The sequence below is a fragment of the Notothenia rossii genome, assembly GCF_949606895.1.
Source record: "Notothenia rossii genome assembly, chromosome: 5".
Classification (NCBI taxonomy): domain Eukaryota; kingdom Metazoa; phylum Chordata; class Actinopteri; order Perciformes; family Nototheniidae; genus Notothenia; species Notothenia rossii.
In genome coordinates this window covers 85,550,261-85,572,190 of record NC_136903.1, presented here as the reverse complement: position 1 = coordinate 85,572,190, position 21,930 = coordinate 85,550,261, and the positions used below count along the sequence as shown (strand labels likewise).

The following is a 21,930-nucleotide window of genomic DNA, read 5'->3' as shown; positions in this document are numbered from 1 at the left end:
TGTCAAATGTTAATATGTCATCCATAAACCCTTGGGTCCTCTTGTCACCGGGACACAGCTCAGCGACACATATTGCCTCATCGTGTTGTCGGCCATCGACCCGGGTCTCCCCGTGAGCGCCGGACGCTGTAAAATGTTGCATGCCGTGACAAAGCCGAGCATTAATCAAAGTTGATTTCAAGTGTGAGGGCGCGAGGGCCTCTTTCTGCCTGGAGAACTGTTTAGCACAACAGCGCCGTGTACAACAGGGTCCTCGCTCTTCAGTGTAATGGTAGCAAAAGGAGGTCATAAATAATGGATTCAAGATCACTTACACTTCATGAAGCAGGCCGCTGTATGGCGTTTCGAGGGGATATCACATTTTGCTGCTCGAATTATAGATTGGGTTCTTTTAGCTGCAATTGGAAAGGAAAACAAGACCTCCAAGTGGGCTCTGAAAGAGTTTAATATGGTGCAAAACATGACGGCAAAGCAACAGTTTGGACACTGAATGGTGACGGTGAATAGCTGGAAACAGAAGGACTTAAAGGGAAAGTAGCTTTTGGTTTCGAACACTTTTTTGCATTCCTTATGCGAGACTTTTCACTTTCAAAACGAATCACAACCTCAACTTGGATATACAAAAATAATTGAAAAACACTAAGGTTGTTAACTGGAATCCTATTTATCTTAGGTAAAGATAGATGCAAATGGATTTTGTAATTTATCACCTCGAGTCATATTTGCACTTCATTGTCTCTGGACTTTAAATGCTGCTCTAATCTCCTCTTGAAAAATGATTAGAATTACATTTTGAATGCATTTTAAATGTAACTGTCCACTATCTAACCTCATTTAATTGAAAATATGAGTATTTATTCAGCATTGTCTTTGATTGTCCATAATACCGAGCTGTTTGCTTACTAAAATTGGAGAGGTGTCCTTATGTTATCTTTAATTCACTGTTATTACCTTTAGATGAAAGCAAATAATGTGATAACCCCTTGCTGTAACATAATGTCAGTGCTGCAGCTGCCTGTCTCCGTACTGCCCCTCAGTGGCAGGACAGGGAAACAGCCTCAAAAACACAATGTGCCTTCTGTGTGAACACATTCTGCAAGAGCCTGCATGCACACACTGTGGCGGACTTCGATATTTCACCATTAAGTACGAGGATAAGAATCCCAATAATTTCTAATGTGCCAATGCAGCCGGAGATAAATAGCACAGTGCAGAGGAGATGATCAGATCTCACTCCATATCTTAATGGGATCCTCTCACACGCCATTCCCATTAATGACCAATCCCTCAATTATGTAAATCAGAGAGAAACGGTCACTAACAGTGAGAAGTTGAAGTTGCTCACATAAACAGCAACAGTGTCACATTGCAAAGGGCGCTAATTGGGCACTACTTTTGGTATAATTGCAGCGACTGGGGGTCACGTCCTCGGCCGACCTCTCCTTTTAAGTATTGTTTTCCAGCGCACAAACAGTTAATGGAGCAATTAAGATGGCGCTCACAAGCACCACTCGTGAGGACCATTTGGCAAGAAAGAGCTGCAGAGAGGACGACTGGGATGCTGTAATCCTGCATGTGCTTCACAAGAGTCTGGGACCAGAGGGAGTGCAGAGTCAAGGTGCAAAATGAAACTCACTCAATACGCTGCTGGGAATGTGATCTGTAAACACATTCTGGTACTTCCTGTGTTTTTTACACCTGATAAACAACCATGAACTGTATACCAAGCAGCAAACACTGCCTAGAGGTTGATTGTAATTCAGCTTCTGAATTGAATCACAACTTCTATTAATCAATTTTTCAAAATGTATTGTGTGACCGTCACCCAAATACCAGATTTGACCGTGTATTATTTAACCATTTATCTTTTGAAATGTGCAAGTCTCTGAGAAATAAAAACAAAGCTAGCCTTCATGTTGGATTTTTTTAAACAGGAAGCATTTTTATTTTGATCATTTACTTGAACTTGTTCATCTTAAAGTCACTGAGAATTGAGAAATACCAAAACCGTGTCGCTTTTTTTATGGAAAATGTTTTTCTAATAAGAAATGTGACCTTTTGTCTCAGGTTTGCCTTCATGTGTGCACATCGTTACAATTAGTTGACTCTTAACTATGTTATACACACTTTACTTGCATTTCCGTGTCACGATTTGCTGCATTGCCTATTTTAACACACAGCGACCTGCAGTAGTCTCTTTAATGTTCCCCTTATGTACTCAAATTGAAAATCCCTTTTTGAATCAGGCAGTTTTAAGATTTTGAACGGTTTTGAGTCTAAAGGCAACCAAATCATATTGTGATGGTGACATACCAAAGTATTCACACTCCTAGTAGGGAGCACAGGCACGTTTATTTTGGTATTCAAAAACTCCAAAAATACATTTTAAACCTTCTTTTAGTGTATTATTTATGACACCATTTAGAGCCATTGACTTTTATGTGTTTGTTTAAACTGCATTTGATCTATAAAATAATGTAAAGAAGGAGTTTGAAGGCACATTCACAGTTTCAATTTTTTCTTTCTAACACTTCGCAAAGATGTTCCGTCTTCACATTGTCATTGTGTGACAAGATAACCGGCAGCTGCTATACCTCTTTTTAGAATTTAACATGATTCAGTGTTTTTCATACTCTAAAGAAAGTTAAGGGTGTCATAACCCACGTGACAGCACACTGATCCCAAACAGGGGGCTCAAAGAGGACAACAAGCTACTAGTTATCTCATCACACAATAAACCAGTAATCAAGTAAGACTTTAACTCATTCTGATGGGAGTCATGAGGAGATCATAAGGAGTGCGAATGACACCTTTTTTTAGAGACTCATCCCAGGAGAGTGAAGAGGAAAGTTTCATCTCTTCATCTACCACAGACTTTGCCCACCCTCTATGACTAAGTTATGCCCTGTCATGTAGTCGGAGGCGTCACATGCCAAGTAGACCACTGCAGCTTGCAGGTCTGTCACTAGAGCCAGTCTACCAGCAGGGATGTCTGACAGCCAGCGCTGCACCAGAGGCCTCAGACTCTCCGAGTGGATGAGAGGGGTGTCAACAATCCCCCTGAAAAACAGAGACAGAGAAAGCAGGGGGGGGGGGAGGGAATACAAACAAAAAAAAAAACAATGAAATCAGAGGGCATCACTGCTCAGAGTCAGGAGTGACAGTGTTGTTTCAGAGCCACCACTTTGGTGACAAAAATAAACCCAATTATCCTTTGAAGAAAGGGCACGGCGTGGCATCTCTGCTGGTGTTTACAGAGGGGGCGCCGGCACGTCTCAGGAAGAGCCCCCGGGTGAGGGGGGAATCGCATCATTTGCTCAAAGTCTTTTGGTTAGTACTTATAACGCTGCGACTATTTTATATTCCTGCTCTGATTTCTGATGGAAATGTGAGACACTACAGGCAAAAACATAACAGTGATAAAAACAGATCGCCAAAAATCTATCTGAAAAGAAATATTTGACTCTAATTTGGCAAAGAAAGGAAACGACATGTTTTACCTGGCTATGATGTTCAGATTGGTTTTCTGAAATGTTTGCACCCTACCCTTAAATGCACCTGTACATTTTTACATTATTTTAAGCTCTCCTTTGCATCCACCATGTCTTATTTCACACTGGAGGAAGGAAATTGTCAGGAGTGCACATTAAGGTGTTTATTTCACTAACTTTGTTTATATGGGACTGTAGATTTCATCTAAACTTAGCATTAAATAACAGCTAATTTCATTTATTCACAACATTTAACAGAACTTGTATATAGACTTCTTAGTTAAAATAGTTTACTCTATTTCCTGGAAGTGCCTTGCAAAATAAATCGAATTCTAACAAACGTATCTTTAAAGGCAGATTTCTAAATTAGTTTTTTGATCTCAGGATCGAACCCTGATTTATATCGCATTATTCCCCAAAACATAGCAGAATATAATTTTTTTAAGGCTGGATTTCTGCTTTGAGATACAGTTTCAAATGTGCCTTTGGTTAAACAAACATTCGAACCTAATGTGTCAACAAAATAAAAACTGGCTTCATCCAATATTATCTAGTTTGGTTACATTTTGAAATGTATGCAAACTAGCACATATTTAATAAGATGTTGCGTATATAAATATAACAGTTAAACAAATCTATAATACAAAACTGATAGCTTTAAACCTACGTAACCAAAAAGGAGGACGTTTCATGGCGGTATCTATTCGTTACATTTAAACCCTATTCACCTGTAGTCTCAAAGGTTTGCTGCATTTCATTTTGTGATTGCACTGGTGTCGATGTGGCATCATTACCCACAACTAATGCAGTTGTCTCGATTCTACAGTAAAAGTATCAAGGAGCTAACATTTGTATAAATAAGTCAACACGTCGCCCATGCCTAATATGAGACGACATCTGACTTTCCGCACAATTGTGGTGACAGTGACTAAAAGCGGCGAGGCCCGACTCATTGTTCGATGTATCCTGGTTCCTTAATATGAAATTCCAACATTTGGCTAAATTAGCGCTTCCAAGGAGCGTGTGACACCTTGGTTAACATATTCCACCTCAATTATATTTCTCTTCAGCCGCCCCTGTTATCTGGAACCTTTTGCTGGCAATCAGAGGTTCTGTTTTCCCTCAGCCAATTTTCTAGATAATGCAGCTTATCACCGCTGCGGCTAAAGTTGCCAATGGAATCAGGCTCCAGTCAACCTTGTGAGCGCTAATTGTGTCCCTTTTTTTATGCATATTTACCGACTGTCACTTCAAAGAAACCAGCAGCCCTTTGAGACACCCGGTAAGCGAGGGAGCTAGAGAGAGAAAGAGAATTGCTTCTTTGCAAATTAAAATTAGCAAACAAGCAGCCGATAAATAAAGCTGAGCGTGTGTGAGGGCTTTGTTCTGGGGTAGTGACTGGGCCTGGCTCGCCCAATGCCACCGGACGGATTTGCTCAGGGATGCTCCACTTAAAACCACACACACACACACACACACACACACACACACACACACACACACACACACACACACACACACACACACACACACACACACACACACACACACACACACACACACACACACACACACACACACACACACACACACACACACACACACACACACACACACACACACACACACACACACACACACACACACACACACACACACACACACACACACACACACACACACACACACACACACACACACACACACACCTCTTCCCCCCTACTCAGCTTCACAGACAAATAGATACAAACAAGGCACCATTGTTGCGCCCACACTCGGAGTGAGGTTGCACATTTGATTCCCTAATTGAATAGAACAATTAGAGCAAGTGTTTGGTTCATTCATCCCTCAAGACGTCATCTAATTAAGCGCTGATGCATTGTTTGAGGACTTAAATTAGCGCATCATTCTCAGATGGGGCTCTTCATATGAAAGCAAACAGACTAATCACCACTTCCTCGTGCAGCTCAATCCCTCGGAACACTCGAAAGGTGGACCACTATGATTTGGCATGGAAAACGACAAAAGTGCCCAGAATAGACGGCACTTACGGTGAGATGCAGTTGACACGCACTCCTCTGTCGATCCATTCAGTGCCCAGAGTCTGAGTCAGTTTGACCACTCCAGCCTTCGATGTGTTGTAGGAGAGCTGCTTCTGGGGGTGGGGGACTGCAGGGAGGGCATGAAACAAAATAAGTTACTGGGTAGTACATATATTTGAACCGATACATCGTTGAGAAAGATTAAAGAAGCTCATGTTCAGGTTTCATAGTTGTATTCTGTGCCTCTACTGTGACATGGACACAGCACCTCTTTTCACCCTCTGTCTGAAACCAGAGCCCAGTCTGCTCTGATTGGTTAGCTGGACGGCTCTTTTGTGATTGGTCAACCACTTAGAGATGTCCCGCCCCTTAACATATCGATACAATACGATATACTTTATTGTCCCCGTTTGTTCTGGATACATGTACATATACAAACATAGTAGACATTAAGAGACATACACATATCATCAGCCATACACCGTTTGAACAAACACAATACACAGACGCACATACTGACAATGGCGACCTATCACTTACAATGTGTTGGAGCGCTAGCCAATAGAAGTGCGAGTGTTACGTAGTGATGTCACTATGATACAGAAGTAAACAAAGGTGTCCAATGGAGGTGTTTTTAAAGCAGAGGGGGGAGTGTGTGGGAGAGAAACTCTCTGGAAAGGGAAAAAAACCCAAAACATAATAGGGCCTCTTTAATATTGAACGGTTAAGGTTAAGTTTAGCAAATCAGGGGGGTTACCATCGAGACGTGATCCGAGTGCAGAACACTAAACATGGCGATTGGCGGTGTTGACATATCAGGAACAAAATCACAAGATTTAGGAGAAAAGATAAATGAACATTTGAAGCGTCAGAACTGTCAGATTTTGTTATTTTAACAATTGTGATATCAGGTGTGATTAGGGCTATATGTAATCATCTTCTTGAGAGGAAACTAAACCAGTTTAAAAAAAAAAAAATTTGGTTAATTTAATCTGCAATGAAAAGGTATTCTTTTGACCAGCTGAAATAAATCCATATCTTCAGAATCCTATCATTCAGCCTAAATGGACACAACACAGCGTTTTATAAAAGAAAACATTAACTCCATGAATAACGGTATGTATTTTTACAATCATCACCTGTTCATTAAAACATCTTTCATTGTCAAGAGTAATTCCTTTAGCAGAGACAAAAAGAGCCAAGTAGCCTTCTCATAAAAGCTGGCAACATATACATTTTATATTGCAGCTGCTGCGGTTTCTTGTGGATGCTACATAAAAGCTCTTCCATTAGCTGCTGGTGGGGGGGGGGGGGGACTCCTGAGGATGAGGCCATGTAAAATTAATTGCTTATAATGTCCAGTTATGCTCTGTCCTCAGCAACAAAGACAGGGAGCCATTTGTTTGCCTTGACCATCACAGATGCTGCACACTGCATGGGAGAGAAGACAGGGGCTCATTTTCTGCCGGTTGATTAATCATCACAAGGAAGGCTCCAAGTTACATACAACTTTAGTAGTTAACCTCGTCACCCGCCGATCTGACTGCCAAATGGCTTCAGTGTGAGACCGCGGGATGATAAATACCAGCCAGCTGCAGAGAGGCAGGGACCGGTCCTGGGGAGGAGAGAAAGGCAGCAGCATCCCGCATATATAGGAAAATGTGCAGGGTGCAGGTAAAAGTTGGCCGTGGAAATATGAAGCTGAGAGTGTGGCGAGAGAGAGGGGCCGGGCTGGATGAGGGGAGGCTAGGACCTCAGAGGAGCAGGCGAGGAGGAGCAGAGCCCAGGGCTTACACGCAGATTGAAGGTGAAATCCGACTTATCAGGACAGGAAACACAGCTCAAAATGCCTAACAGCACTAATCCTCGCTCGAGACCTGATGATACGGCCCCAAAATACCATTCAGAAAATGCCTTCATCCTTTAAATAAACCTGCATTGATGTTTTTCGCCGTCTTAAAGAGTGGTAATCCCCAGAGAAGGGAAAAGGAGGTAGAAGGAGAGCATTCTCCAAAGCCCTCTTTAACATTCACCCTGCTACTTATTGCCCATTTCAAGTGGGAGAAAACATGCCCTTTGTCAGGCACGCCTTTTACATTTAGAATTCTCCCCCAGTTCAAATGATGCACTCTTTTTTTTTTTTCCCAGACTGGCGTTGTAATGTACTTTGCTATTCAGCGCAGATCTGCAAGGATGAGTGTGAGAGTCACAAATCCCTCTGTAAGGTCATCACGCAGCCAGAAAAAAAACGGAGTGTGATCGTATCAACTTGGATATTTCCTGTCTGGGTGTCTTTGAGCTGCTGGCCATTATTTAGAAAAAAAGAGCTGGTTGATGGTCGTGTGTGTGTGTGTGTGTGTGTGTGTGTGTGTGTGTGTGTGTGTGTGTGTGTGTGTGTGTGTGTGTGTGTGTGTGTGTGTGTGTGTGTGTGTGTGTGTGTGTGTGTGTGTGTGTGTGGAGAGAGGGTGTTAGCGGACACATTCTATTCAGCAGATGGACAAAAAGCTGTCATTGTGCATTTTAATTGGGCATTTACGGCGTTTTTTCGGGCTTCCACTTGGCTAGAACAGGTCCCATCTGATTACACATTATGACAATATTATAACAGATGTCCAGACCAGTAAAGTAAATTCCTGAAGGACTGTACGTAATGTGAGTAATTGATCACTTTTTCTCATGCCGGCCTCTATTTACCAGCATGCTCCTGTTTTACAGATTGCCCCTGCAGCCCATATGGCACGGCGTTTTACTGACTGTACGACTATACTGCTGATGAAGTGTTGCTGCTCCTCTGGAGGAACCTGTTGGAGGAGGAACATTAAATACCAGGCTTTAACTAGGCGCTCACTAAAACTCTCAAAGTGTCTTCCGCTGTTCAAACACGCGCTGCTGGCACAGGCTGGGGTTTTTGCCGCTGCGCAGGAACCCTCCCTTCCCAAGTTGGACCTCAGGTTGCCTTCACATCCTCTACACGGCTCCGCGGAGAGGGGATGTTTATTATGATGCAAAAGCGCCTCGGCGAGACGCAATCACAACACTTTCCTGCCGTATGCAGGGGCGGATGCATCTCTGTACAACAGTTTAACTGGGGTAAAAAAGCAGAGGTGGAAGAAGTACTTTCACTTTTAAGTAAAAATACCAACACAGTGTTTAATAGTACACAATTAATAACTTCAAAATATATTTGAATACTCAAAGTACTAGGTCATTCGGCAAAGTACTCACTATGCCGAATGACCTATTTCAGAATAATATTATATCACTGGATTATAATTGTTGATAATTGATATATAATTATGCTTTTGGGGTTTTCTCTCCCCTGTGGTGTGTCATCTAAGTTTAAGTGCATGTAAATGGTTTGCAAAGTCTAAAAACCCAAAGTTCCATCCATAGGGAGTTTCTCTCTCTCTCTCACACCCCCCCCCCCCCCCCCCCCCCCCCACTGCCTGAAACGCCTCCATTGGACTCCTTTGTGTACATCCATAAAAAATGATATCACTACGTCACACTCGCACTTCTATTGGCTAACACCTAAGGGGGCGGGACATCTAAGCGGTTGACCAATCACAACAGAGCCGGCCAGCTAACAAAAATGTCCCAAATTGGGATCGATAAAGCTCTATCTCATCTTAACCAATCAGAGCAGACTGGGCTCTGGTTTCAGACAGAGGGTGAAAAGAGGTGCTGCAGCACAGGCAGTATGAGCATGGAGACATGTCACAGTAGAGACAATATTTGTGTTAAATGCATAATGGCAATAATCAATTCACTTAATAATCACTTAAGTACTGTACTTGGTTGAATGTGCTCATTTTACCAGTGTTAAAAAGCAAAGCTGGCTTTTCCTGTTTTAAAGTATTCTTATCTTTTCTCAGGTTTAAATGGTCTGATGTCAGTCCTGACTTTCATTCCGATGATACACACTATGATGTGTAGTCCCACAGATAGCTGCTCAGCACAGATGTATTTAACTCTTCCTCCCTCCTCCTCCTCTCGACCCAACTCTCCACGCCAAATGGAGAGATTAAAAGCAGACATGGAGGGGCTCCAGAGAAGAGGAAGGTGGGGGGAATAGACTCATCACTCACCTATTAGACTGGCCATGGAGGCTGTGTTGATAATCTTTCCGTATCCTTGCTTCAACATCACTCGACCTGCAGCCTGAGGCGAGGATTCGGGGGGGAAGAGACACATTAAACACCTTATCATGGCACTGATACGCTCGCTAAGGCCTAAACACGGATCAACACAAAAACACGGAGTCTATCCTGGGAGGCAGGGAGAGTGTTTAGACAACATTTGGCTGGTAGGGGGTCACACACACACACACACACACACACACACACACACACACACACACACACACACACACACACACACACACACACACACACACACACACACACACACACACACACACACACACACACACACACACACACACACACACACACACACACACACACACACACACACACACACACACACACACACACACACACACACACACACACACACACACACACACACACACACACACACACACACACTTCTGTATTTGCTTTTAATTTTTGTATCGAACTCAAACTAAAACAGCATTTGTAAACTATACTTATCTGTGTGCCTACAATCTAAGATAACACATTTTTGTGATTGTCACATTGTTCTGTTGTCTTACATAATACACTCAAATGAAATACCTCTTAATGATTGCATTGCATTTCCGATTGAGGTAATCAAAAAGTAACACAAATAAATCAGATTACATGACTTTATATTGTGATACTGACATTAGGCATCTGATTAATTTGTTCTTTACATGTATCTAGTAATTGTAACGGAATACATTTTTAAAGTATCCCTCCAAAGCCTGCTTACATGCTGGACAGAGATTAGATCATTTAGAACTAATATTGTTCTCTACAGAGTATCTACAACTGGTCAGTAATAAGAGCACAGTTTGAATATGGCAAACTGGAGCTGCAGCGAATATTCAAAAACAAAAACCGACAACTATTTTGAAAATGGATTCATTGTCAAAATAATTGATCATTGAAATATTATTTCTTTCCTGCTCCTAATCGGTTTTATATCTTAATAACGTGATTATAATTGGGTTGGGTTAAAAAAAAAATACATTTAAAAGGCATCACCCTAGACTTTGAGAAACTATGATGACCCATTTAGACTTTATCAGACAGTCTCTAAAATAATCAGTCAATTAAACCATGATAAAAAACAATTGTAAATACAGTATATATGTTTTATAATGATTGATCATTAAAGTGTTCTCAAAGCTGGTAAAGGTGCAGCTGGTTTGAATGACTTTGTATACTGCAGGGTAGCTTGTGAATTTACTCCAGGTGGAACTAAAGTCTGATTCAACACTTGATTATATTTCACATCATTCATCCACATCTGTGAAGTAACTAAAGGTATTAAATACATGTAGTGGTACACCATTTACCTCTGAACTGTAGTGGAGTAGAAGTACAAAGTAGCATCGAAGTCAAGTAAAGTACAAATATCTCAAAATTGTACTTAAGTACAGTACTTGAATAAGTGTACTTAGTAACTTCCCACATCTGAAATCAGATATGACTTCAAGTCATGTGATCATTTCTTAGTATTTGATCCTTCAACTTGGCCTCAGGAAATGTAAAGACTTCACAGTTTTGGCAACAAGTTTTGGAGAAAGCAAAATTGGAGGCTTAAAAAGAGACATGGAGGTGCATCTTCCTCATCTTCATCATCTATCATGCAAGAAGTGTAAATAGAGGACAGTGAAGGAGACACTGACGGCCCGTCTACACTACAGGCATGAAAAAATCTTGAAGCTGGGCGTGTCTGAAGCTTGGCGATTTTTTGCGAGCAACCAATCACATGAATCTCCCGCCCCCGACATACAAAGCAATAGCAATGTTAAAACGAAGTAAACTGGATATAAACTCTCCAAACAGGCGAAAAAACGATCAGTTTCACCCACTGTCTCTGCCACCTCCCTCCATGCCTGGTTCCTCCGGTTTGTATCCCGGTAAATAGTTCCGGTCGTAAAGAACCGGGTGATTTGCTACCGTAATATCTCGTTTGGAATATGAGGAAATGAACTGCGGTCTGGCTCTCCCAGCTTGCACGCGGTTTGATTGGCTGCGCTTGCACTGGCGGGATTTGCATAAACGGGATTTGATTGGCTGATGCCAAGCATCGAGCCTCAAAAGTTGAACATTGTTCAACTTTTGATGCCGATAGATGCTCGTGATGCTTGCAAAGCCATGCCATGCTCCCCACAATGCAGTTCGGCGAAAATTAAAAATCTTCTACGTCACCCCATTCAAGTGAATGGGCGAAGCGTTGAAAGCATTTTTTGATGCCTGTAGTGTAGACGTACCGTGAGGAGGACCACGCTTCGTGTGGGGTGAGTACCAAACGCTGTCTCCTGGTACTCATCTGAGTAACTCACTAAAAAGTGATGTGCACCCCTGAGTATAGCATACATCCCTCAAGATACATTTGTACTGTAAGTAGAACACATGTTGTTTCCATCGTGGCTCTGTGGCATCATCTGCTTAATTGTTGCTTCAGAGTGTGCGACTGGTATAAGGACCTTTTTGGTTTGGTCTGTTTTCTTTTAAGGTTTTTTAGGACCCTGCCTCCAAAACTACAAAGACGAATATTGGATTAAAAAAAAATGCTTGACCGGTCTCCTGGTTTGATATTTCATAATGAAACCACTTTCCCATTACAAAGTCTATGTGATATCTACTATCTATGTTGTGGGTTAAATATTGAAGTCAAGTTTTCGCTAAATAATTCCCAAAGATAAACACCTTCACATTAAAGTAATCCGTAAACAATTTTATTTGTGTATCTTATGTTTAGTGATTAGTGAGATCAAGCATTGGTGCTGACTTCCAAAATATTGAGAAACCTGTTTTTTCTTTTTTTACATTATAATTTTCTTCTCTTTGTCAGATAGTCTTTGTCAAAGCAACAGTGTTTGGAGTAACCTTTGTTTTTGCAATTAATTTGTGACGTGAGGGAAACATCTTATGACATTATCGTGGACATTAAAAGCCAAAATGTAATAATATATTTATGTTTAAATGTGTATTTTTGTTGGTCTGAAATATCACATTTCCGTCATATTGAGTAACACCACAGTGCAATATGGTGGAACACACACACACACACACACACACACACACACACACACACACACACACACACACACACACACACACACACACACACACACACACACACACACACACACACACACACACACACACACACACACACACACACACACACACACACACACACACACACACACACACACACACACACACACACACACACACACACACACACACACACACACACACACACACACACACACACACACACACACACACACACACACACACACACACTATTTCCCTGAGATGACACACCTGGCAGCAGATGAAGACCCCTCTCAGGTTGACGTTGAAGGTCTCGTCCCACTCCTCCAGACTGGTGTCCTCGCTGGCGGAGTTCCTGTTGATGCCCGCGTTGTTGCAGGCGATGTGGACCGTCCCCCATTTGGAGACGATGTCCTCAACCATCTTCTGGACATCCTCTGGTTTGCTGATGTCTGCTGTGATCGCAATGGTAATGATACCTGTGTCCAAAAAACATGGGTGTGTTAGAATATGTTGTATATGCTAACATTATGCATGAAACAAAGAACTTCATTGTATCTGTCGATGTCACACATGGAGCTGCTGTGATGCAAGTCAAATTTCAGACTTGATCTGACCAATAAAGTATTATCGTATCGTATTCTTCCCCTGCTTTTTGAATTTTATTTTCCCAATATGGCTTTGGAAAACAAAACTGTAAATGTTTTTAGTTTTGGTTTAATATGGAGATCTATTTTTAAAGAACAAACTTAAGGGAAGATCACACACACTAATTCAGAGGAATATTTCTAACATGAAACATTTTATCTTGTGCTTTAGTACGCTGCCATCTGCTGGCCAAACACTGAAACCTGACCAAACTGACAATTTATGACATTTGGCAAAACTTATATAAAATAAACCAAAACAAATGTAATTTATAAAGCCCATTTTCACAAAAACAAATTAGTCTCATGGTGCTTTATAGATTAACACACATGGATGACAATGTAAAAGTATGTAATCAAATTTGAAGAACATTTACAGTTTGATTTGTTTTACATGGTTGAAGATGTGCTGGTGTTTTAACAATTAATGCAGCTAATGCTGAGGACTGAGAGGACCTTTCATCCATCTGTCATCTCAGATTATTCACATTGAGCAGTTTAACCTCAACATAATGCAGCTGTTTGTTTAAACGTTTGCCTCACTTGACCTCACAAGTCATAAGTCATGTGAGAGTTTTCTACTTTGCATTCCCTCTTGGGTCAAATATAGAAATACCACGTCCAGGATTTTTCTACTTGAACCTAACCGGATGTAAACTCATAATGAAATGATTATAGAGATGCTCCCTGTTGCTTTCAGTTCAGTTTATGAAAATGACAATCATTTATGTCATTTTATGTTTGGACTAAGAATACATTTCAATTATAGGAAAAGTACTTTACATTATACTTAAATGATAAAACTAACCTTGTTGTACTTCACGTCACAAGCTATTAATACAATAGCAGCTAATGCCACTGGATTGAATCAAGCTAAATCGATTTTCATGTTTTGACTCAATAGTAATATCTAAACCAAAAAGAACTATCAATAAGTATCAATAAATCATTCTGCAGCTATGCTGATTGTCAATGTTTCTAGCAAAAACACCAATAGTGTTCGTTTCAAACATCATAACCTGTTAAACCCTGAGCCTGTTTTTCAGGTCTCAGGCTCGAAAAAGACATTCCCAGAACAAATGACTAAGGCCCATTCCCAAACCGCCCCCTACACCCTACCCCTACACCCTAACCCTCCATTTGCGCGTTCACGCCATATTGAGGGCTGTTCCAAACCAACGAGTGTGGAGCGGTGTGGAGGGGGAGTGGGCTATCAAGCCCTCAAACAGCGAGTCTGCAGCTGACTTGAGACCAGTCTCTACCTGACCGGAGTCACGCTGTGTGTGTCCGTCAGGAAACAGGCTGTTTACAAGTAGTTCCAGCAAACATCCACTGATAAACTGCGATGTTAACAACGTCATGATAGCCTCATATGTTTTTAACTTAGGATCATACCTGTGTCTAGTCTAGAAAAAGGTAAATGTGTGCATTTTATTATAAATTTGTGTATATTTACAGACTGTTGCAAAAACTAAGAAGCTTATAAACATCAGGTTTAAAACTAAAAGAGCTTTGAAACACAATGAAAGATGTTTGGAGTTTTATTTGAGTTATTAATTTACATTTTTTTGTCAAAGAGATGCTGATTTGAAACCGTTGTTACACACAGTTACGGCATTTCTTGTTTCTGCCGGAGAGAGGGGAGGCCGAGGCCGTCCCAAAGCTTGTTGCTGTATTTACTCCCTTCATCTGCCAGGAGGGAGCCTCGTTGAGCTGCGAGTGTGGCTACAGACGGAGTTCACTCCGTCACGGAGGGGTAGGGTCGAGGGAGTGGTTTGGGATTGGGCCTATATCTTCCCTTCTAAAAAGGGATAAATGCATAATCTTTTTTCTCAAAGCAATGACAAACCTGTGAGTTGGATGTAGAAAAGTCAGAATCAAAATAGATGTTTTTATTTTAAAGTAAATTCAGATTGAACATAGTAAAAAAATGTAAATGATTGTGTCCGTCCAAAGAAATTGTTTTACTTATAGTGAAAACCACCCTTGAATGATGGTAAGGTAGACTAAAAGCTTTAGGAATCCAAACTATAACATATAATAAGTACCCTGTATCAAGATTGATGCAAAACAAGTGAAATGTGGCCTTTTTAGAGAGATTTAGCAAAAAAAACATTTTGATGATTGACACCTCTTTTTAGCCGTTAGAGCCAATAGAATCGAGGGGAAGTTCCTCAAATCCATCTAGGAAGCTGCGATAAACTCTGGTGACTACCATTAGCAGCACATTTTAAATGAGCTGTTAAAAACGGCTGTCTGTCAACAAAGAAAGAGCTTTGAAAATGTTCTAACTCTAGATTACACTTCAAACCTATATTGTTTTTAAGGTAGGCCTTTCCTTTAAGTGGTTTAACCATGCTTTGCTGCTGCCCTCTGACAGCAGTCCATTGTTTAGGGTCATTGTTTTTCTGCTTGCGAACCGCCATTTTACACTGACCACGTATAAGACATATCAGTCTGTGTTTTCTAAATTGGAGTTTTCTATTTTGTTGCGTTTTAAAATGTGTTTACATCATGTTTGAGGGTTTTCAGTCTGTGGCTATAAGTATGGTTTTATTGTCTCGTGCTTTTACCTTAGTTTTTTTTTTGTCCTATCGGTTTTGTCTAAATGTATTTATGCTGCTTTTCTATATATTTATTGATGTACAGCACTTTGGTCTGTTGTTTTTAAATGTGCCATCGAAATAAAGTTGGATTGGATATACAGACCCACTTAAAAGTATCAGAACTATCTCTTTGAGTCTTTGTGTGTTGCGTTTACACCCCTTACCTTTGAGATGCAGCTCTTCAGCCACGGCCTCAGCTTTGTTCTGGTCCATGTCGACCACGGCCACCTTGGCCCCGGCCTCGCCCAGAGCGTGAGCGAACGCCCGGCCGATGCCCTGCCCGGCCCCCGTCACGTAGGCAACCTTCCCATCCAGACGCATCCGATCCAGGATGGGACGTCCCATAACCCCGCGGAAAACTTCATCATCTGTTATTTGACTCTAAACAAGAAAAATGTATTTATTTAATCCACACATGGCAATTATTTTAAAACAAAACATGTACACTTATACTGTTTTGTATATATAGCGCCTGGTGGAAAGGAGCAGGGAGAAGACAATCTTATTTTACCTGCCACAATCAAAAGTCAACTTCATACTGTCTAATTACGCTTTCTTTATACATTTCCTTAAACATAACAATGTTCTTACGGCCCTTTGAATAATTTGGCAAAGAATCCACTTCTTTACGCCGACTACAGAGACACACATCTGCTTTAAAGTATACGTGCAAACTGATGCTTAACATGTAATTTCCTCCTATGATGCTCATCCTCGGAAATAAAAAATAAAAAAAGTCATGATCTGGGAGAATGATGAGAAAATCTGTAGTTAGGGTTTGATTGGAGGACTTTATCTACATTATCTAAACAGTACCTGTGTTCCTGAACTCAAGGCCACAGATACTTGACGGATAACACTGATGCCATCTCTAAGAGGGAGAATGACCTTTAAAAACAAAAAGACACATTGTTAAAAATACTTGTATCTATCAAACACAAACAGCAGCATGTAAAGGGTTGAAACGTACCTGCTCCACACGGGGATCGTCACAAACGAACTGGTTGAACTTTCGGAGTGCCAGTCCGTTGCTATCCGTGGCGTCTTTGAGATAAACTTTGGCTTTGAACAGGGTGTTATCAACACATATGACCCCCCGCATTCTCAGCAGACTGTTGTCCAGAATGAAGTTGTAGTAGTTGATGTAATTGTCTTTGTCAGCATCAATGAAGACCATGTCAAATTGCTCGCCTGCAGCAGCCAATTCCTTGAAGGGAAGAGAGAGTTATTAGAAAACTGGTCACAGTCTGATAAACCAAAACATATTCCTCTGACATTTCCTCATATTTCATGAGCAACTCTAAGTACTTTTATTGTATCCATGTCTTCTATTTAAATTCTACATTTATATTATATTTGTCTTGAAACTTGGGGAGGTGTCTTCATAAGCCTTTTTTTTTTTTTTACTTCCAACCTCTCTTAGAAGCCTATATTAAGACTTTTTAAAATCAGGGAAAGTAGTCACCATTACCACACCTATTGGTTTGGGGAATACTGTTTTGAAGTCTTGAATTTGGGATTTTGACCGTTGCTTTCTTGGTTTTTAGAACCAAAAGTGACATGAGAAGTTGTAAGTACAATGAATGCGGAACAGGATGTGTTTAGGCAACCAAATTATGACTTTTAACTTTCAAAAACTGAAAACACACTGTTAGGGCTTAAAAGATACAGATATGTAAAACAGCCAAACAAACTACAACAAAAAAACACATTATATATATATATATATCACAATGTGGCGACTCTGCTTTATCGTCAATCTTGAAAAATGGCACCATAATTGACACAATGCTTTTTTAAACAAGACTTTAAGCTAGTGATTGAGATCTTTTACTAGAACAAATCTACAGAGGTAATAAATCAACTTAAAATTAGTGTCATTTTCTCAAATACTTCTATATAATCTGATTTATTTTTGTAAAGTCTGCCCCCTGCTGGTCATTAGAAAGAGTGCAGGTCTAAGGCTGTTCCGAATTGCTTCACTTTTAGAGGTGTTCAAAGTTCACATATTTTCGTAAATTCTTCCAGGTTTTTCATATATATGTAAATGTGACCTAATTATTTTCTGGGTTTTTTTCTCACCTTGAGGGTGTCCATGGCAGATCCAGTCTTGACAGTGATCTTCCTGCCATGTGGTGACTTGTTGAAAATGGGCTGAGCAAAGTCTTTAAGGTATGGCTCTAACTCACAGGCCATCAGGCAGCCGTCCTCTGGAAGCCCCTCGGCCATAGACAGGGCCCCGTAGCCGGTGAACATCCCGATCTCTAGAACCCTCTTTGCTTGACACATGTGGATCAGCATCTTCAGGGTCTGGCCTGCCAAAAACACACACATTAAAGCAAGTTATCACAATATGGTAAACCACTGAAATATGAGCAGTAAGCTTGTAAATGTCTAACCTTCAACATGTCCGGTGATGCACTCCTTGGGGAGACGGAACATTGTTTTACCCTCCTTGTGCACTTTATCCCAGTCATGGGAAATAGTTTTTCTACAAAAAAGTTCAAAATGACACTCTTAACAAGTGTACCTCACACAGTATCAATTTGAGAAGATGAAGGGTATGAATACAAGACATACTCATATAGCTCTGCGAGGGGTTCACTCTCCTGTGTGGTCATTTTCTCCAGGTAGTCGTCCATGCCGCTGGCGATGTCCAAAGCCTTCTGCAGCTGGCTCTTCAACTCCTCCGGCACATGGCCATTTGCTATGGCTAACTCCTTGGCTTTTGTTAGGATATCCACAAGGATTTCCACTGGGGTGTCGGGAACTGGGGGAAATAAATAATGTCATTTTGGTTTTAAAATTAACAACTCTTTTCTGCTACATGCAATAACTGCTATTCAATATCCAGTGATCTGTCCGTTATTTTCAGAATGATTTAATGAATTCTAAATGAGAAATACTGAGAATTAGCAAAACCATGCTACTGAAAAATAACCAGAAAATAGGTTGCAGATTGATTTGACTTATTGACACAAACATTCACTTATTAAAAACATTCTCACCCCTAATCCAATTGAACATGGGTGTAACCTTATTACAATATTTTACATACAGTATTTCAGAAAAGCCATCAAATGTTTGTTTTACCCTTCAATCTTTTTGGGGAAAACGCTTAATGTACAACCATGTACTTAATGGTCCACAGAAAAAAAAAGACATTGAATTTAATTTGAAAAACATTTTCAATAATAATAAGGGAGTTTTATATTTTTTAACTTAATGAATTCAATGTTTCTATTTATCATGTTCAAAATGTAAAATGACAGTTTTACTCTTAGTTTTACGACTTCAATTGTATTTATGTTGACGTCACGAATTTATATGATTTATGAACAATATATTTCTTTTTTTAAATCAGCCTGGAAACTTTTACAAACACGAACTAGAACTCCTGTGTGCAGCTGTGTGGCTCTCCTCGTATTTTAAGATGGGACTAATAGAAACAACGTTACGCACTGCACCCCGGTGGAGTTTCAGATACTTAAGATACGCATTGATCCCGTATGAAAGGAACTCTGGCTCCGCAACAACAGACAAATAATCTTACCTTTTACGGCAGGCATGGTGCAGGATAATGGGCGTGACGATGTGTGCAGCTGCAGCCTCGGTGGAAGTGTAGAGACTTTTTGGAGTTGGAGACTTTCTGTTATATCACAAAACTACCTATATGCAGGTTGTATAATTTAGGGGAGTGACTGGTAGCTTGCACAACGGACAGAGAAACGTGTTCCTACTTGCAGGACCGCCCCAGGCCAACTGGTGGCCCCACGCAAAGTTATGTAATGGGGCCCACCGTGTCGCGAGCGTCGTCGTCGTCGAGGGGTGCTAGTGGAACATCTGCCGGAGCGACAGCGACGAAACTGTGGCGCGTGCGCATAAAGGGGCGGCGCTGCCTACTAGAAACACTAAAAAAAACACGTGACACTTGGCTCGGTTCGTTTCCTCGATAAAGGAATTTCTGGGGTTACCCGGCCAGTTCATCCAGTTTCATTCAAGATATATCTGAATCTGAATCTATATCTGAATTATATATACAGTCTATGATCTGAATGCATTTATTGGGAGGTATTTTTTTGGTTAAAGGTAGGGTAGGTAATTCACTTCAGAAACACTTGTTGTTATATTCCATGGAATGCTCTTAACATCCCGATAGCAATGAATAAATTAAATGTTTTGAAAATAAATATATAGGCCTACTCAAATATTTAATCTGTGGAAGCCGTGGCGCTGTAAAAAGCAAGTCAAATGATCTGCCTCGGCAGATAACTGGATGGCCTACCTGCCTGTCAGCCTTCCATCTCGTGAACACATTTATCTCGTGCCCTCATTGGTCATGGGTTCGTGTGTTTTGGAGGAGGCTCTGTAAGGAAGTCTGACGGAAGGGGCAGATTCTTTTCGGTTGTGTGTACTTTCAAATTCTAGTTTACTCAAGCTGGTTTCTCCATTCTTACCTACCCTACCTTTAAGCTTGGAGTTATACAAATTATACACACAAGACATTTACCTTTTAAGAAAGGGTTAAAACTTTGTCAGATTAAACATTATTTTCATTTTTCAAATATTGTTCTACTTTTCAGAAATGTTACGATTAAACTGTCTAACAAATATTATATATATATAATTGTTTAAGCATAGAGGTATTATTGTTTAACATAAATGTCTCAGTTTCAGGGCCATTGTTATTTTTATTTGTAACACCTGCAACGTCTACTGTGTTAAGGTCAAGTTAAACAAAGTATTATGGAATGTATGAGAAAATGTTTGACACATAGTTTGCACTTGAATGAAAAACGTGTTTTGCTAAAAATGTGTCTCAAACATTTATGTGTCTTGCTGATCATGCATAAAGCCTAAAGCCAAAGTAATATGGGATTGATTTATTGGGGACAGAGCAACTGCAGGACTTAGATGTAAACACTACATTGAACTTTGCTCATCTTAAAAGTAATGGAACACGTGTAAGTTAGAAGTTATATAATATTAATTCCATTAGAACGATCGGCTTTCTTCCTGTATTTTAACCCTCAGTATTCTTTCTCCTTTTACCTCGGACTCTGCTAATGCATATCATGGCTCTTACCAGCAGGACAGAAAGCCAAAACCATGATTTTCTCTGTGGATCAACGGTAATGGGTGACGCATTTCAGATAAGGCACATAATTGTAAAGTTATAATTGTTATAAGACAGCTCAGACGTTCCAAAACACTTCTGAAATGGGTGGTGTGACGAGACTGGGGGTGATAGGGAATAGACAATCAATGGCCTTGCTCTCTCTAACAATCTCAACATACTGGGTCAAAGAGAACCTTTTTTTCATCGCTTGCTCCTCTTTTTATCTGTATTTGTATGTAACATTTGACGGAAGACGCTACAGTATGATGCATCCAAGCACTGGTGCACCAGGTGCTAAAATCTATAATTTAAAGCAGTGGTTCTCAACTGGTCAGGCCTCGGGACCCACTTTTTACTTGGTCAATACATCGCGACCCAACATTTTTGAAGCACTCAAATCTATTCAACAAAAAAACCTGCTGTAATATATACGCTTTTCAGCATACAATATTAATACAATTGAAGTACAGTGCTTATATCCCTTCACAGAACTAAAGTATGCTTTTAAAAAAGGTTTAATGAGATGATGGAATCAAAGCTGAACTATATAAAAAGGCACACATGCTGAAAACCCAACCCAAGGGGGTCTGGGGGGATTGTCCCCCAGGAGATTTTTAGAAATTATAACATAAACTATGCATTCTGGTACACTCTGAGAACGCCTGCATGCACAGCGTTAGAAAATCAGGCCTTCAAAATAAAAGTTTGACTTTGGCCCCAAAAAAAAGAATTCCAATTTTTTTTTCTTTTTTTTTTTCTTCACTCACACATCCGCAACCCACTCGAAATGGGTCCGGGTCGCGACCCACCAGTTGAGAACCACTGGTTTAAAGTATCTTCC

General features: G+C 40.5%; 1 protein-coding gene across 1 annotated transcript; it reads right to left on the bottom strand.

Moving 5' to 3' along the window:
* Positions 1-1,916: 1,916 nt before the first annotated feature.
* On the bottom strand, positions 1,917-19,859 carry LOC307041798 (uncharacterized protein). Its single transcript, XM_079685340.1, has 11 exons — positions 19,524-19,859; positions 18,551-18,740; positions 18,370-18,461; positions 18,053-18,285; positions 16,941-17,177; positions 16,787-16,858; positions 16,135-16,351; positions 12,988-13,196; positions 9,622-9,694; positions 5,543-5,660; positions 1,917-3,060 (listed from the first exon to the last, which is right to left on the bottom strand). Exons 1-11 carry the CDS (start codon positions 19,537-19,539, stop codon positions 2,865-2,867), a joined length of 1,653 nt encoding a protein of 550 aa, XP_079541466.1. The 5' UTR covers positions 19,540-19,859; the 3' UTR covers positions 1,917-2,864.
* Positions 19,860-21,930: the final 2,071 nt, after the last annotated feature.